This window comes from Cyrtonyx montezumae, unplaced genomic scaffold, assembly GCF_038088225.1.
Source record: "Cyrtonyx montezumae isolate F1298 unplaced genomic scaffold, pur_monq_1.0 scaffold_29, whole genome shotgun sequence".
NCBI classification, from domain to species: Eukaryota; Metazoa; Chordata; class Aves; order Galliformes; family Odontophoridae; genus Cyrtonyx; species Cyrtonyx montezumae.
The window spans coordinates 4,026,279-4,044,871 of record NW_027072033.1 but is presented as its reverse complement, the minus strand read 5'-3'; the positions used below and the strand labels follow the sequence as shown (position 1 = coordinate 4,044,871).

General features: G+C 38.6%; 1 protein-coding gene across 1 annotated transcript in view; it reads left to right on the top strand.

Annotated features, from left to right (window-relative positions):
- Positions 1-18,593, top strand: part of ADAMTSL1 (ADAMTS like 1) — a 412,706-nt gene that overhangs the window by 239,211 nt on the left and 154,902 nt on the right. Inside the window, 1 exon segment of the mRNA XM_065740553.1 lies at positions 10,049-10,176. Coding sequence (XP_065596625.1) covers positions 10,049-10,176 — 128 coding nt within the window.

The following is an 18,593-nucleotide window of genomic DNA, read 5'->3' as shown; positions in this document are numbered from 1 at the left end:
AGAGGATGGGGCCAGACTGTTTTTGTGGTATCCAGTAACTGGACAAGGGGCAGTGTCTACAAACTGGAACATAAGAAGTTCCACACAAACATGACAATGAACTTCTTTATCATGAGGATGACAGAAGCCTGCAGAAAGCTACCCAGAATGGCAGTAGAGTTCCTCTTGAGATAAAACCCAACTGAATGCTTGCCTGTTTAACCTACTTTGTGGAACCTGCTTTAGCAGGGAGTTGGACTAGACTATCTCCAGAGGTCCCTCCAAATCCCACAGTTCTTTTGTGGTTCTGTGAGAGCATTTTATTCTGAAGAAGCATCTACATTAATTTGAGATTAATTGCTTAGCAATTAATGGAGAGTAAAATGTTTGATGATTTCTGAAATCACTTAGTTAATTCCTAAAGATTCTGTGGGCTTTCTTTTCCTGTCTTCCCATGTTAGTTTGTTTTTAGTTGTTGGTTTTTTTTATTAGGAAATTTGATCTTGGACATTGCACATAAATTTCTGAGTTACCCTTTCCCCATTCCCTCCCTCTCTCCCTTTCTTCCTCCCTCTCTTCTGCTTGTCCATCTGTCTGCCCTCCCCTCTTTTTCTCTTTTTTTGTCCCTTCTCCCTCTTTTTTTTTTAATTTTATTATTATTTTTTATATATAAACACATCCCTTTCATTTTTCCTTCCATTAAGGCTTAATATTTCAATCCTTTGTGTGGCCTCTTGTTGTTAAAATAAGCACATACACAGCTCCATGAGGTAACTGAGGGAGATGGCGGTCCATCAGAAGGGCAAAAGACTTTATTTATTTTGAATAAACTTCATAATTGTGGGTGTTTATCTGAAATTGCACAAGCCCTTGGAGAGTTCTCCTCCCTTGCCTGAATTCCCTCCTGATCATCTTCTCTTGTAATCCAAGGCAGCTGGGTTACCACCTGCTGCAGGAAGCTTGATTGCTTGTAGGTTTACATGACAAGGTCTTCTTGTTTGGAGTTTCAAAACCAGAGTTTCTAAATTGAGCCCATGTGCAGGTTAATGCACATGAAAGGACTCACAGTTAGATGCTGTAGCCTGTGCAGAAATTTAATCTGAGTGGATATCTGAAGCCTAAGGTCAGTTTACTAAGCCAAGGGGAAATGGCTAATATGCATTTTTCAATATACTACCCTGCCTCCTTGAGGGAGACTGTGGTTCAACCATGGAGCTGGGGCTGCCCGCCACATGTAGGCCATTTTTTTTCTTGAGGCCACAGCCAAACCAGCATGCAGCCTTTACTTCTTGCCTCTTAGAAAACATATAGCATGCACTAGGCATTATCATAGACAGCATTTTTCTCTATTTTCCTTTTTCTGCACCCCTCTCAGCTCTTTCCCTGCCCTCAGGCCTTCCTATGTGAAAGGCAAACCTGATGTCTTTTGAGTGTAAGATGCACTTTTGAACCTATGCTGTTGGGTGGGTTCCGAATTCTGGAAAGTGATTTCACCCACCCTGTATCTGAACCAGTCCTAGCCTCAAAAACTGTTCTGAGTCAATTAGGCGACAAGTCTGAGGTTCAGCCAGCTTGGACCTGCTCTGTATTGGATCACCCATGCCTGGTGTTTACACCAGCACGGCAGAATTTAAATACAACAGGGTGTTGTAACTTGGGTCTGTAACAGCAAGAAAGAGAGCTCTTGTATTCGCATTGCTCCCCTGGTGTATATTTTCATATGGGTAACTGGAGTGAGAGATAGGACTGATCTGAGTTTTATAAGGCACTGTTATAAAATGTTATAGGGAGCGCAGCATGCAGTGTGTTGAAGTGATATGGTGTCAGCTCCATCCTCTGCCAGCAACCCCCCTGGCTGGCTGCTACCCTTTAAGAAGAAGAAATGAGCTCACGTTTGGCACATTTCTCCCAGGATACAACTTCCAGCCCAGCCTTGGGATTGACTGTTTAGCTCCTAAAGTACTGAGATGACTGTTTATCTTTTCTTCCCCTTTTTTGTTGCAGACTAGAAGGTGTGTACTCCCTATGATGGGTCATAGAAGACTATATATACATCTATGTGACTTGCTTGAGGGCAGGAAGAATCCTATGGTACAATGTGTACAGCACTGGCAATGTTTTGATCCTTCAGAGAGTACTTGATTCACAGAGCTGATGGCTGTCAGAGAGTCAGATGTGTACAACACCAAGATTAGAATCATTCTGTTTCAGATAGGATTTCATTGTGACACTATGTCCCTGCTACTTAGGAAATAACCATGTCATGTATGCTTACATGCCCTAACTAAGTGTCTGTTGTCTGATGCAGAAGGACAAAGGTGCCATAATTTCCCTTTTTCTACTCTTGAAGTAATAAGCCTGACTTGCATGACTGAGCTGTTTAAGAATAAATGACAAAAATGGAACTCATGACAGAATGGAATAACACAGCAAAGTTGTGTCTCTGAGAGCTGAGCTAGCAGTATGTCCATTGGCTTTATTTAATCAGAGTAAAGAAAAATTGTCCACCTATTGCTCTTCCTGTTGCCTCTGCTCATAGGACCAGAATAAACACTGAAAAACTGCAAGAGGTTTCCAGTTCTCATCTTCTCAAAGTATCTTATCCTGTTTCTTCCAACAAGATGATTTAGACTGTGAAGAAAGAATAAGTGAAAAACAAAAAACAACCTAGAAAAAATTAAGAGCTTTATTTATTTATTTTGTCTATTCCTTTCTGAAAAGGCTGAAATGACAAAATAAATTCTGACCCATTTGTTTGTACTAGCAACATCTGAGCACAAGTTAATTACCCATAGTATATACCCTTAAACGTGTGTTATTCTGTGCCAGTGCCTTCCTTGCGGCATGGAGTCACTCGAATCAAAGTTTTCCAGTGCCAGTGGTTTTCCATGGGAAGTATTCTTATGACCTCTTCACAGATTGTTTTGCCTGGTCTTGCAAGTACAAAAGAGGCAGAAGTTCCTCAGATGATTTCCAAGACTAGAAGCCTTGGGCAAGTGGCCTTGCACTGTTTTGCTCACAGCCCCTCTTCAGACAGGAGGTTGTCATGGCCCCCCAGGGAGCAGGGAGCCAGTGCAGGAGGTATACCAATTCCATCTCAAGAGCTCTGATGTTTACTGCAGCTGCATCTTTCCAAGTTGCTTACAAGAGTAGACAGGGTGTTACCAGGAGTTTGAACTCCTTTTTATTTGGTCATAGGGTATATAGCGTGCAGTTAATCACAGGAGCAATTGTGATTAACTGCACGCTATGTGTCTATGGTCACTCAGCACCTCAAGTGCATCAGGCAGTTCTGTCAGCATGGACAGTACAGCATTTGCTCTTTCCATCTTCTTTTAACTTCCACAAAATCATAAAATCCCTTCCTTTGGTAAGGATTCTGATGTGCATTTCTGGCTTGTGTGGTTCCACTCAGAGTGGCCGGCTGGCAACTCTGTTGACTTAGGTTCTCTGTCTTTTCTTGTAATATGGTCAGGGTAATGGGAACACAATCTATGTTACACCACCTGAGGAACATTAATTCATCCTGACTCTGAAGCAGCCATTTTGAGAAAATAAGTTAATGTTCATTCCTACGCAGCCCTTGGTTATATTACTGAGGTTACCATGAGGAACTCTACTTGTATGAGATGCATGAAGTGGCAGATATATCCAGTGAGAGCTGGAGGGCAACTACTGCTGTGGTGAATCCTAGTGCTTCCAGAGTATTATTCTGCTCTCGAGATAAGTTTTATCTTAACAAATCCTTTTCTTCAAAATGCTACTGGAATTTCTATACAATACTTTTTAAAGTGTTGTGCAACTTTATGCCTAGATACACTGAACAGTTATTTTTGTATGCACTGAAACTAGACATGCCAAGAAAATTGATTCGTGATATTTCCAAGATAATAGTTTAGAAATGTTTCCACAGCTAGTCACAAATATCTTGTATGTCAACATTTTGTTTGACAGTAATTACCAATATTAATTCAACTAGCTGTAATTTTTTTCAGTATAGGCTTTCGTTAAAAGCCAGCGATTTCCAAGAAGTTTCCTATCTGAACTGTATTTCATCTGTTACCTTGAATGGAATGTGACAAAGATACACAACCCTGTGAAAATGAAATCTCATAAACCATATATTTACATTATAAAGTTGAAATCTTGAAGTTTAGAAATACAACTTTCCTAAAAGGGATGGGGTTACTGGCCTTGTCTTCTGTTACATACTTAGGTGAGTGCTGAGAACAGTTCACTACAGGCAGTATTTCAGTACACTCTGAATTATGTAGTTGACTTCAGTGACAAACTAGCATCAAAGGATGATCAAAGATTACTCAAAAGAAAGAGAATGTATGTCTTGGCAAGTATTCATGCAGGGATGTGCTTGGATGTATCTGAAGAAGAAGTGTAAAAAGACCACATAACTAGGAAAGGTAACTGTTTCTTTTGTCCCCAGTATCATTTTCACAGTAGCAAAAGATAAGTTTAGACAGTGGCCTCAGAAGAGCCTTGCATATTGTCACAGACAGTTCATCATACCCCTAAACAGTGAGATATGATAAGAAACAGATGATCTAAACTTCTTAACCAAACCCAGCGGTGCATATCATCTGGGAAATAAACTGTGGCTTAAACTCTGTATCACTGCCTTAGTCCAACAACAGGTTAAGTGCATTTTTCACTATCTGTATTGCTGCTTAGTCTAGGAAATATACAAGTTTATTGAAAAACATGAATTTAGCAACATTTTGCTGAAGAAGGGAGACTGGAACCCTTTGTAACTGAGGAGCAATGAAATAACATGATCTGCGTTTATACACACTCTGTGTGACACTGACAAACAGTTGGCTTATGCAGGGGTACTACAGTTCCAAGCAAAATTTTAAATTAAGGTTCCAGTATGTGACTAAGACATTTATTTTCTTAAGATTAAACTACTTTTATAGGTCTCTGGATCTGAGCAGAGGTCTTGCTATATTTTGTGTTTCTCCCTCTGTGCACCCACACACGTGTACACACATGCTTCTGAATGAAACATGGTTTTCTCATCAGGGATGCAGCTCCTGGATGGTCAGGCAGCTGTTGTGATTTAAGGATGTGTGACACATCTTGTGTTTTTCACATACTATTCCAGATGTTGTAAAAGATTTCTGTTTATACTGTGTGTTAATGGAGAGAGTAGGAAAGACCTGTTATTCAGCTCATAGTCTGAATATAACATGAATGCTCTACAACTCTTCAATAAATTCAGAAATAAATTTTTTGACAATAAAATTGGACATCATGCTCTTTTAGGTTTACTTATGTCTGACTATTTCTGTTATATTTCAAGAAGCCCTTTTTTCAACTCATGCTTTAAATCCCTCTTTTATTTATTTATTTATTTTTTTAAAGCAGTATGATTTGTCTACTGACACTGAGTTCATTTCTTCATCCTACTTACTTTTTTGTCTAAATCATAGGTTCTCGTTCACGTTTGAGAATTGTTAGGGCCTCCTGATCCCCCCTTTCCTCTGCAGCTGCTGTACTGGGTGATAGCTGCAGGATCATCCTCATGTTAAGCGTGTATTACGGTAATGAGGTATAAAGAAAGAGCTGATTTTGCTTAGTGCTAACAGACTTCTTTTTTTAATGTTGTTTTACATGGGTCATTTATAAGAAAATTGCTTTCAGGGAGTGGCATTTTTACCACTTATGCTGCAGATGTCAGGACAAAGCAGTGAGTGTTTCCTGGGAATCTCAGTATGAGATCCACATGGATGGACAGAAGAGGGAAGGAAACTCATATCAGCAGCAGGGTATAATGATCCTTGATGAGTATCTGTATTACACTCCTTTGATATACACTGACATTCAAAAAGTACCAACCTGGGTATTTCTGGCAGGGATAAGAGACTTCTAAAAGATAAGTTTTACCTAAAGCAAGATTCAGCTGGTGGCTACTTTGCTCCTCACATACACAGAGCTGTACCCTCTTCTGTTGTTTTTTTTTTCTTCTTCCTTTTTCTTCTGTTTTTGTTTTTGTTGGCTGTTTTGCTTTGTTTTTCATCTCTCTCTCTCTCTCTCTCTTTTTTCTTTTTTCTTTTTTTTTTTTCCCCAGGTCACTCTTTATGGCAATAACTTCAGATCTTTATGTCAGTTTCTCAGTTTAAATAGCTTGCTTGAAAGTGGGTAGAAACTATTAATTAGTGGTATAAGCGCCTTATGAAAAGTGGATCCTTATCTGGTAATGGTAGATATTCCTTAGGCCTGAAATAGATCCATAATCTTCTTCAGACTTAAAAGGACTCTTCAATCATTGCTGGAATTTCAGGCACAATCTTAACTGTGCAGTTTGCAGGAGAGAAAACCACACTACTTTCTTTAACATTAAACTTGGGTAGAGTTGAAATGAATTATGTTTATTCCACTTGTTAAAAGAAAACTTGGAGTCTGTTCCAGCTTGAGATCACATGCTTTCTGGGAATATATAGGTCTTATAACAAATCTCGGAATGCAAATAACAGGCACATGGTTCCCCTCTGGGTGGGAGTACAACTTATTTCTGAAAAATTTGGACCCTTAGAATGTCTAGCTGTGCTGATGCTTATAGTTTGTGATGAGGTAAGAGTACTCGATTTATGTGATTTTACCTTACAACCCTTTTTAATTATGCCTTTGACTGGGCTTTCAACCAGTGCTAAACAATCAGGGCAAGCACCCATTTTTAGTTTCCTTGTGACATAAACACATAGATACGGATTTTCTTCTTAGCAGACCAAAAGTACAAACACCAAGTTTTATTTTAAAAATACCCTTCAGAAAACAGCAGAAATAAACTTGGTAAATTGGCAACCTGGTTCTTTTGTCTCACATTTAACTATTAATGAGATTGTATCTAGATGGTGGATGGCATGTGTCGAACTGTTGCATGTGTGTTTTTCTGCAGCTGTGGGGATCAGCCACATTCTGAATATGAACACTTAACTTACCTTAGTTTTTACGTTTACCCTTGCAATATTTTGTTGAAATTAAATCATATCGCATTTTAATAAAGGTAAGATAAACTGATTAGTCAAATCTTTGCCATATGTTTATTAGACAAATCCAGCATTATGTCACACAGATTAATTTAATTCATGCTTTTTTTCCTAGTAGATCCAAAGAAAAATTACATCATCATAAACGCTACAGAAACTTAAAACTGAATCAATTACTCATCTAAATTGTATGTCTTTAAAATACCATTACAAACTTTATGCCATAAAGCAAACTGAAAACGGAGGCCAGTCACACCATGGAATCATCAGGTTACTCAGCACAGCAAAAAAAAAAAAAAAGTAAACCTTTAAAAATTGTGTGGGGTCCCTTTTAAATCTTTTTTTAATACTCAGCTTACCTTTAGTGTTCTGCCCTTGAGCCCCTTTAGTTCAATGATAGTTTTCATTTCACCTCAGCGTTCTTTGAACCAGATCTGAAGGTCTTTCAAAGAGATTGGCCTTCTTTGTGTCAGGTAAACAGACTGTAAGGGGCATTCGTATATTTGCTTTCTAAAAATGCATTTAATCCTCCCTCTGTACTCAGCACTGGTACGGCTCCACCTCCAGTACTGTGTACAGTTTTGTGCACCTCAGTACAGGAAGGACATTTAAGTGCTGGAGCAGGTCCAAAGAAGGGCAACAAGGCTTGTGAATATGCCCTGTGAGAAGCAACTGAAGGAGCTGTGACTGTTTAGTTTGGGGAAAAGGAGGCTGATGGGAGACCTTATCGCTTTCTTCAAATACCTGAAAGGTATTGCAGTGAGAGCAGAGTTGGCCTCTTCTCACAGGTGACAGGTGACAGAACAAGGGAAAATAGCCTCAATTTGCACCAGGGGAGGGTTAGGTTGGATGTAGAGATTAACTTACTTACAGAAAGGGTTGTTAAGCACTGGAATAGGCTCCCCAGGGTGGTGGTTGAGTCACCATCCCTGATTGTGTTTAAAATCCATTTGGATGTGGTGCTCAGGGACATGATTTAGTGGTGAGTTGTTAGAGTAGGGTGGTATGCTTTGGTTGCATTTGGACTTGAAGGTGATCTTGAAGGTCTTTTCTAACCTGAGCAATTCTGTCGTTCTATGATTCTATGCTCTGGTTAAAAAATGGAGTGCATGTGCCTTTGAAGAGTGACCAAACAGCAACATAAGGAATGCAGCAGATGTCCACTGTGAAATGCCAGGGAGCTGCATTTGGGTGGATGGCCTGTTACATTGTTCTGCTGTTGTCCTGCCTGACCCTTGCCTCTCATTAAACTCTTCCTGTCGAAAGAAATGGACGTGTTTAATGTCTTTGCAGGAAGGAAAACCCACTCTGCCCAAACAAACAGACAAGATCATGTTTGGGCTGTGCTTTGATGGAAGAAAGAATGGGAAGAAGAGGGGGAAATAAAAGAAAGTGGCTGGAAAGGTGTCTTACAGATCTTAATTTTCTGTCCTTCAGAAAGTTTCTCCTTTGAGTTTTGCCAATTTGCAGACAGTGTGAGTTCCCTTAAGCAATGTTAAAATGATCAGCTTTCAGTTAGTTACTCTTAATTTTTTGTGCCAGTCTATCTGGCTTTTGGAATGGATAAAACAATGTAATTACTCTGTCAACTTGAGTAAGCTAAGTTCTGGTCTGTGAGCTAATGATTCACTTCAGGGCAGAAGACTCCCAGTGGACTGTAGGAACAGCATTTGCAGTGTTCTTACCCCTCAGATGTGTAGAGCTAATGACTGCCAAAGGCTGCAAATGTGTACAACACTGTGATTACTGGCTCTCTGAGGGAGAAAAGGGTTTGATGTGATACTTAGGCCTTGTTATCGATTTGAGTATAGAGGTAACCAATAAAAGCTATAGCCTTTCAGTTCAGCCATGCCTCGCTATTTATTTAGCGTCATAGATGACACAAGTGAGTGAACAGAAATGCCTTTGAAAGGTTTTGTAGGATTAAAAGATTTATACATTGGAAAATATCTCTTCGTATTAATGGTTAGACTATATAATGCATTCTTGGCTCTTGAAAGTAAATGGAATAGTTAACCTCTTACTTTGATAAATTCCAATTAACATGTATTTCATATTCTAGTGTGCTAGACTTAACCTTTTTCTCTACAGACGCAGTTTTGGATCTCAGCAGCACACGATAAATTCAGTATCTTCCTTAAACTGATATATTGAAACTGATCACAGCCCTAGCTATCACCAGAGCTTCCTTTTTTGCCCATGAATAACAGAATAACCAGAAATACTGCTGTATTTCACGGGGTTTCAGATTTCCTTACAAAACTTACACAGCTACAGTGAAGATGAAACAATTTTGGTGTTGAGCTATCTCTCTGAAATAATCCCTGAGTGTTGACAGCTGACATCAATCTTCTAACAAGTTCTAGTGGTACAATGTTGCTTGCTGCTTTTTCTCTGGTGAAGATGTACAACCAAACCTTTCTTCATACACTTGTCTTCTCATTTATTCCAATTGCAAGTAGAAGGGCAGAATTCAGTGCATGCCTGCTCACAGCCACGTTTGAACAAGTACATTGCCTGGTCACTGTCATGAATGACTATTTGGATCTTTGGACAGAGAAGAAGTAATGGTAGCTCCAGCACCTTAAGGTGAATGCATGAAAAGCTTTTGTTAAATGCATTTATATCATGTGGATTCATTAGGCTGTGATTCCTTTTCTCCTGAGCAGTACCTTGGAAGGCACTTTTTAATATGCCTGAGTTTCTAACCCAGCAGCAAAAGTTAAAAGCACAGTTTCCAATGTCTTCAGCATACTCTCTCTCTCTTTTCCTTTTAATCAGGAAAATACTTTGCCTCCTGTTGCCCAAAGTACTCTTCTATAATAATAATCCACAGTCCCAAACTGAGACAAAGCATGATATTCAAGAGATGAAGGCAACTTCATGCAGCACTCTTCACTAGAAGAGCAACTGTCAGTCAATGGAAATGCCAGAGAATGGATTTATTCAGTGTCTTCAATGACTATGATGATATCCAGTAAAAAGAAAGAATTAAGCTAGCAATAACATTTTTTTGTCCCTGAGGTGTTTTTTCCTGATTTTCCTTTCTCTCTTCCTCTCTTCAGAGCTCCAGAACAGCTCGCTCAGAGGAAGACCGAGACTCACTGTGGGATGCCTGGGGTTCCTGGAGTGAATGTTCACGTACTTGTGGAGGAGGGGCTTCATACTCACTGAGACGTTGCCTGAGCAGCAAGTAAGTGGAAGAACGTTTTTTACATTACTGATGGGAGAATTTGAACTTCTGGTATGTGTCAGACTATAAGAAGAAGCCAGTAGAGGTCTTGAACTACGCTGAAATTTCCACCTCAGTGTTAGAAAATTATGGATTGTGTTTTATGACTCAGGCAAGCAGCCAACATGTTTGATAAGGCAGCACACTTTAAAAATGCAGTGGGAACCTATGGAGATACAAAAGCTGCTTGGACAGCTTGCTTAACTATGCTGAAGTCTGCCAGCTACTGAAAAGTGAAACCTCCCTACACTTTCAGCATTTGAGCAGTAAGCCTTTTCACGTATTTATACCAAACTACAACTAATTCACTAGATTTAGCGCCCCACAATCTCAGTCACGCTGAGACTATAAAAGCGTCGTACTGACCCAACATGATATCCTGAACTATGTACGAAAGAATTTACCCTTCTGCTGAGGGTATCTTATTAGTGACATTTCAAGTTAGAAGACTTCCATGCCAGCAGGCCTTCTCCAGAAGGCAGGGATCAAATTAACAAGTGCAAAGGTAGGCTCATCTTTGACTACTAGCTCTCAAGGGAACATGGGCAAGTCATTGATAATATTTCCACTCTGTGGTGTATGTCATGTTCATCTATAAAATGTTGCTAGCAATAGTTATTTTTTCATACTTGAGGAAAAAATGTTTGCATTAAACACAGTGTATGTGAAAAGTATTAACAGATTTCCGATAAAGGATATGAAGAAAAACTCCAGACTTTGTGGCTTTCTGCCATACCTTGTATATCGAAACACTAAAAATATAATACAATTTTCCATCCTGCATATTTTCTCATGTATTTATTTCCTGTGCTTATAAAACTGATATTAATAAAGCAATGACAATACATTCCAATTTCATACATCTGATGCTTTAATACATAATGCTGTCTATTTATATCATGACACCACGAAACAGCACAAAGCATTCAATCATAAATTCAGAACAGAATGCTGTGTATTTTAACACTATCTGTGGACAATTTGGTCTCTTTTCAGTACATATTGGGTTAGTGTGCAGTAGTCCAGTAGAAGGGGAAAGAATAGGCAAAGGTATCAGTCACAACCAGCATAAATAAACTACTTTTCTATTCCATTCTCATGAAAAGAAAAAAAAAATCAGAATTGTTTTTAAACTTGGGGGCCAAATTCTCATCTCTTACTCATTCCAGAACAAATAGAGATTCTTCAAAAACCCTACATTCCAAAATTGCAAAAGTGGAAATTTGCTTTCAGTCAGTTTGCCTTAGAAAACAAAGTGGTATTTAGTATAGGCTTGAAACCAGGCATTTTAGATCTGGAGCATCTCTTTAGTACACAGGTTTGCTAAACCTCTGCCTCAGCAGACATCAGAAGGGAAGAGTATTTGAACACCATGGTAGTAGTAGTAGTCATGACAGTTCCACAGTATGTGGGCATAAATCATTCTTCTTGGTGTCCCTTCCCAGTAAGCATCTCTTCAATTCTTGTAATTTCAGGTCTCTGAAGTAGAACGGGGCATAAAGATATAAATCACACAGTTCTTGACTTTCGCACAGTACAGTACTACTGTACCTTCAGTGCATAACCAGTGCTCCTGTCTTAAGAAACCAAATGCTAACTAGGTCCATTCAGATCCAGAAGACCCTTATTTCCAGGATGCAGAGAGTTACTTAGATGCACAGCTTTTGCTAGCCAATGGCAATAAATCAGAAATAGTAAAATTTGACTTGGAATTAGCAGAGTATCAGATATGTGATAGGTTTTCTTTTTTGCCAGTCTGCATGCAATTTCTAATGAAATAAATGTTTGAAATCTTATTTATTTATTTATTAGTGCTATGCAATTATTTTAAGTTGCTAAGGAAAAAAAAAAAACAGAGGAAAAGAAAATTCACTGAGATTTTGAATGTTTGAAAATAATATTTTCCTTAAGTAAGAATTTCAGATCTGGAAAGATTAGAAAAAATATCCATCCCTTTAGGACAATTTCTTGTTTGATACAGTTGATCTCATATATTTGCCACATGTAATTGCATAGCAGAATGAAGGAAGATACTACTCACTCCTATCAAATGAAAAATGACAACATATTTAGATGGTTTGGAGCAAATTTATTCTAAATATTCTACTTCTGGATTGAATATTTGTAATGTTTTATGCCTTTTAGTTCTGTGTGAGATGATTTTCAGACCGTTAGATGAAAACATAGGGCCCAGAGCATCTACTTTGAAGAAATGCAAAGACTAATTGCCCACTCCTAAACACTGCTAGTACATGCAGTTAAATCAAGGAAAGCAGTTTTATTTCCAGCTTTTGTTTGCCAAAGTTATCTTAGTCATTGTGTTATTTGTTTTGGGAACGTGTTTTGTGTTAGGCTTTTCCAGCTGTGATGAAAGAATGGAAAGTGTTAGCGAGAAATTCTATTTTCTAGTGTTTTAGATGGTAAACATTTGAGGGTAAGGGCTGTTTAACAGTACATGTCATTACAACAACTGGTCCTAATTATGCTAAGAACATTTAGTATGATAGTGATATAAATAAATATGCCAGCAACATTAAGAGGTAGGAGTTGCCAGCCTGAGTCAACTGTACATGCTATTATCCTGCACATAAGTGAGAATCTGTAACTTAATTGGCTGAATCAGACCCAGGAAGATAACATTCTGATAATTAATAGGTGAAGACTAGGGTAGAACTCAAAAAATGATATTTTCCCTGCTTTAGTTGGCAACAACTCTTAAACTCTTCAGCTACTTTTGTTATTTACAAGGAAGAACAATACTCCCTTTGAATTTTACAGTTGTTTGTCTCAATGTACTTGTAAAAATGAATTGTCCAGCCTCACTATGTTGGGTAAAAAATAGTTTATTTTTGTTAGTCCGGGATGTTTTGCCCATCAGTTTCAGCATCTTTTCTTCGATTCAGAACTCAGAAAAAATAAATTCATCTTTCTCCCTTCCATCATGAACTGTCCTGCAGCAGTGATGGACAAAACCTGTAGAAAGAACCAGTTCTATTTCTCTTGAGAGACAAACTATTAACTGTTGTGCTTCTGCATAGAACATTTTTATTGCCAGAGAACCCTATTTCATAGGTTGCTCTGAAAGTAATACCTCCTATTTCTTTCTGTGGAAACTACAATAGATACGAAGAGCACTATAACAATTTGATAGAGCAAATTCTCAGCTATAAAATGCTATTTATTAACATAGTCACTACCAGTAGCTATGAATTTTTGCCAGCCATGAAGAGGAGTATGCATACCACAGTGATAAAGATCTCCACTAGAGGAAATGTCCCACTATAACGCAACTGCTGTGGTGGCATTTTTGCTGGAAAACATTGCTTACAGTCCAGCCTTCATCAGTGTCCTGGTTTTATCAGTATTCCGTATCAAGACATCATACAGTAAGCTGCTTAGTGCTGAAACATAGTGCTAGGGAGCTGAACTGCTGCATTTCCAGGCTCAGCTCATGGCAGTGTCAGCTATTCTTCCATGAGTTCCATGTGATCTCTGATTCAAGATAAAAGAGGTAGAATAGCATAGTTACAGGGAAAAAGGCTCTCTTCTGTTTCCAGTAGGGCAATGAGCAACATGGACAGAACTCCCAACTCTCTCATTTGCTTTATTTATTACTTGTAACTCCTTTTCATATCATACTATCTTACATTCTTTTTAACACTTGCTGTTATTGCTCATTATCTTGACTGGATCATTCATACTTCTTCCCTCTCAGAAGAGGGAAAGGGGAGAGTGTGGAAGTTCTGTCACTTGTGATAAAATCAACTAAGTCATGACAATTGGTATGAACAGATGGAAGTCAGAAGACACCAAATCTGTACTATACTGTGAGTGCGGTAGAACCGTCCAGCAAGATTGGCAATGTACCAATGGTCATGTACCAATGGCAATGCACATGGTCTTCAAACTGTTGTGTGGGCCCAGTGTTGTTACACTGCAAGAGAAAGTTTTCATCTCTGTCCTGATTCTGGAAGTTTCAGCTTTCAGTTTAATGTCATGATGAAGCAGTCAGAGTTTATAGTTTGTGCAGTTTCCAGAAATTCCAGAAGGATCACCCCTATCCTATCACAAAAGAAAATGCACATCCCTTTACCCACTAAAGGCTGTGTCTTGAACTTTTCTTTAGTGGGGAATTCACATGTTGCTACTCCATGGATGGCTATTTTGACTCTGGCACATAGTGGTAACATGATAAAATTAATCACTGGTAATAATGTGATCCAGGACATTGTCCCCATGGTGACAGTAGTGGTAATGTAGATCCTGACAAACCTGTATACAGTGTTCTTTCTGTTCGCATGCGAGCATTTGTGGAACCCACCAAGCACAATCTTATCAACATTGCAACACTGCCACTATCATATGCTCAGCACTGAAATGGACATTCAGCTCCAAACACAGTTCTCTGGTTGTAATAAGTGGATTCACATGAGTGAGCTCTTCAAGACACTACATTTTGTGGTGTGACAGCTGTGCATGGCTGTCCAGAATGTGGCTTGTCTTTCATGTCACTGTTGCCTCCTCTGAAATGTACCACGTACCACCTCACTGTGCTCACATCCACAGTTTAGTCTCCCGGAATATTCAGCAAGCACCAATGAATGTCAATGGCTGTCATTTTTCCTCCCTGGAGAAATTAAATATCACACCTTTCTTTCATACGCACTTCCATATTACTACAGGATGAGATAGTGCATTATTGATTCTCAGTTTTATTGCAACTTGACTTAGTCATCTAGTAGAGCAGCCACTGAAATGTATGTTTGGAAATAGGTGTAAAAATATATAATTGCAAAAATTATGTTGATTTTACGCTGTGTAACATTTTCTTCTGACGTAGTAGTCACAAGACTTTTCTGCTGAATAGAATAATCCTTGTGCTGTCAGAAGGTCTGTAGAATAAATAGCAAATTTTTTTTTAAATAATTTCAATAATAATTGCTAAATCCACTGTAACTAGTGATAGGACTAGAGGGAATGGTCTCAAGATTTGCCAGGGGAGATTCAGGTTGGACATTAGGAAATAATTCTCTGAAAGAGTGGTCAGGCACTAGAACAGGCTGCCCAGGGAGGTAATGGAAGTCAACATCCGTGGAGATATTCAAGAAACATTTAGATATTGTACTGAGGAACACTATTCAGTAGGAGATATTGGTGATAGTTGAATGACTGGACTGGATGCTCTTGGAGATCTTTTTCAACCTTGGTGATTCTACGATTCTGTGATTCTATAAATAACACCTGCAAAGCTAAATAGCATTCTTTAACATATGTCATAGAATTTTCAGGTCACTTGAGCTAGCAGATGACTTGGGAGGATGATTCACTGATAAAAGATGTAACTGTATGCTAATGAATGTTAATAACTTCAGAGTATCTTAACAACTGTCTTATCTTCTGCTTCAGTTGATAATTGTATCTGTTTTATTATAACATGGATATCTTCCTTGCTATAAAAGGTGATTTAAAACATTTGGAAGTTTTGAGTATACTTACTTTGTAGACCCTTCTGGTTAAAGCGGTACCATCAAGCAGTATTTAAAAAAAATATTTTATTTACTCTGGAATTAGTCAAATCCATGTTTATAAGAACCTTTCCCGGTTTGATTTGATGAAGAAGCATTTCCAGTTTTCATCGGAAATCACAGTTCCACGCATTCTAATGGCAGAACCACCAAGCTGTAACTGTAAATCTGAGTCAATGCTATAGAATACTGAAAATTTTACACAGTTTGAATCAGCACTGTGGCCTATGAAATGGCTGCTGGTGTTCTTTGAACAGTTACTCATATTGTGCTGGCTGTCCTAATTTCCATTTGCAGTGCCACAGTAAAGTAACTAGAAGGAAATCAAATGCTTTCATACTGTTGTTTTCCCCTGCAAACCGTTACTAGAACTACCACAGGAATGTTACATGCTGTTGATGTAGGTGAGAAACTGATCTGTGCTGTTATAGAAAGTAGTCAACCTTGTACCCAGAGCTGAGAGTGATAGATATGATTTACATAAATACGTATCTGGATTGAGATGTGGACTACCTTGCAGAAATGCCTATGAATCATCTACTTGGAGCCAGTTTGGCCTAGCAGCTAGAGTGCTCAGAAGACAGAGGTTCAAGCCCCCAATTCTGTTTTACTGCATCCAGGTTTGGGGCCCCCAGCACAAGAAGGATGTGGAGCTGCTGGAGAGAGCCCAGAAGAAGGCCACAAGGATGTTTAGAGGGCTGGAGTACCTCTTGTACAAAGAGAGGGAGTTTGGCTTGTTCAGTCTGGAGAGGAGAATAGTCCAGGGAGATCTCAATTAGGCTTTCCGGTACTTGAATGGGGCTTATAAATAGGAGCGAGAGGCACTTCTTACAAGGTCTGGTAGTGGTAGAATCACATGATTATAGAATGGTTTGGGTTGGAAGGGACCCTAAAGATGACCTTGTTTCAACCCCCCTGCTATAGACAGGGATGCTTCCTACTAGACCAGGCTGCTCAAAGCCCCATCCACCCTGACCTTGAATGCTTCCAGAGACGGGGCATCCACAACCTTTCTGTGCAACCTGTTCCAGTGTCTCACCACCTTCACAGTAAAGAATTTCTTCCTAATATCTCATCTAAATCTACCCTCTTCCAGTTTAAAGCCATTTCCCCTCTTCCTGTTGCTACATGCCCTTATAAAAAATCCGTCCCCAGAAGTAGGAGAAATGATTTTAAACTAAAAGGGGAGATTTAGGTTAGATGTCAGGAGGAAATGTTTCACTGGTGAGGTACTGGCAGAGGCTGCACAGAAAAAATATGGCTGCCGCATCCCTGGTGGTGTTCAAGACCAGATTGGATAGGGTCCTGGGCAGCCTGAACTGGTGGGTGGAAACCAGTCCACAGCAGGAAATTGGAGCGGATGATCTTTAATGTCTCTTTTAACCCAAGCTATCCTGTGATTCTGTGATTTTGTGAGTCTATGATATACTGCTCATAAGATCATGTTCACTGGAAAAGCTTCTCTATATTCATAATTCTTTCAATAAATCTGTTCTAAGATTTAAATGAAAAATAACTATATCTGCCAGGTCTTTGCATGGTGTGGAGTTTTTACAAGCCTTACAAGAGATAAGATGGAGTTAAGTTGTGATACCATAAAGCCACAAATTTTATGTGAGAGGACAGGAGCATTTTAGTAGAGCAGGGCTAACATTGTTCAGACACAGGTTCAAATTTCCTCAAAGTATGGAGAACTTGGTATTTCTATTAGCACATTTGTTTTGTAGAGACCAGCTGCAGAGCTTGGATCTAGATCTGAGCTCAGACATGTTGAGATTTGGGATGTTAGTACTTTGGTGCCTGTGATAGGTTCTAGATGCTATCTTTGTTAATGCACAGACCAGGTGAGACTTAACATTTTTATGTTTTCTTTTCACATAACTGTAGAGATAGTCCTTGCCATTGTTTTGCTGAAAGGCATGTTTTTAATTGTTGCTTTTTTTCCTTCCTTTCTTGGCTAGTGAGCAACTGAAAAATATTTTCAACTGTAATAACTTGCTGTTTATATGCAATGTGTTCTGTGTTCAAATCTAAGTTAAAGAGACTTTTAAAAACCTCTTATGAAAATTAACAATACTACAGTTAAGAACACAAGAGAATAACTACATATGTATTAAAAAAATCCCACAACTAACAGCAGTCTGAAAGCAATCTGACAATTTTTTTTTCTCCTGTATATCCTTTATTTTTCTCAAATTTGATTTTTCTTATTTCAGTTGGATTAAATGTCTCTGTTTTAGTGAGAGTTTGGAGAGTGCTATTTATTGCTAGCTATTAGAAAGTAACATGGGTTCTGAGTAATGCAAAAAATATTTTAAAAGTAAAAATTGAAATAAACTACACTCTACTTAGAAATTTGTATAGTGAAAGTCCAAGGTCTGCATTGCTTTTCGATAAATATGATGCCAGCCTTAAACTCTATAGGTAGCGGAAGCTATCCAGAGTAAGAGTTAAGTTGTGTGTGGAAGCACTGTTGGAACTATAGATTCCCATTGTCAGTTTCCAATAAAATTCTCAGATCTTAACTCTTCCCCTTAACTTCTGGAATTAAAAATGAAATTGTGGCTTGAACCTGATGTTATCTGTAGAAAGAAAGACTTTAATCTCTGCAAGATCAATAGATAAATTAGCATTTTATGGATGCTGTTATTTTGCCTAGACTGAATGAATAGCTAAATGTCAGTAGCTAGGGTAGTTTTACATTACTTTGGCTATTTCTAGCATTATAGCCTGTTGTGTAAATAAAATTTTAGAAGAAGTTCAATGGCTTTCTGTAGGAAATATTTCACCATTCAATTTCAGCCAGGACTGTGTGCCCAGTAACAAGTAGTTCTTTTGTATTAATATCACCAT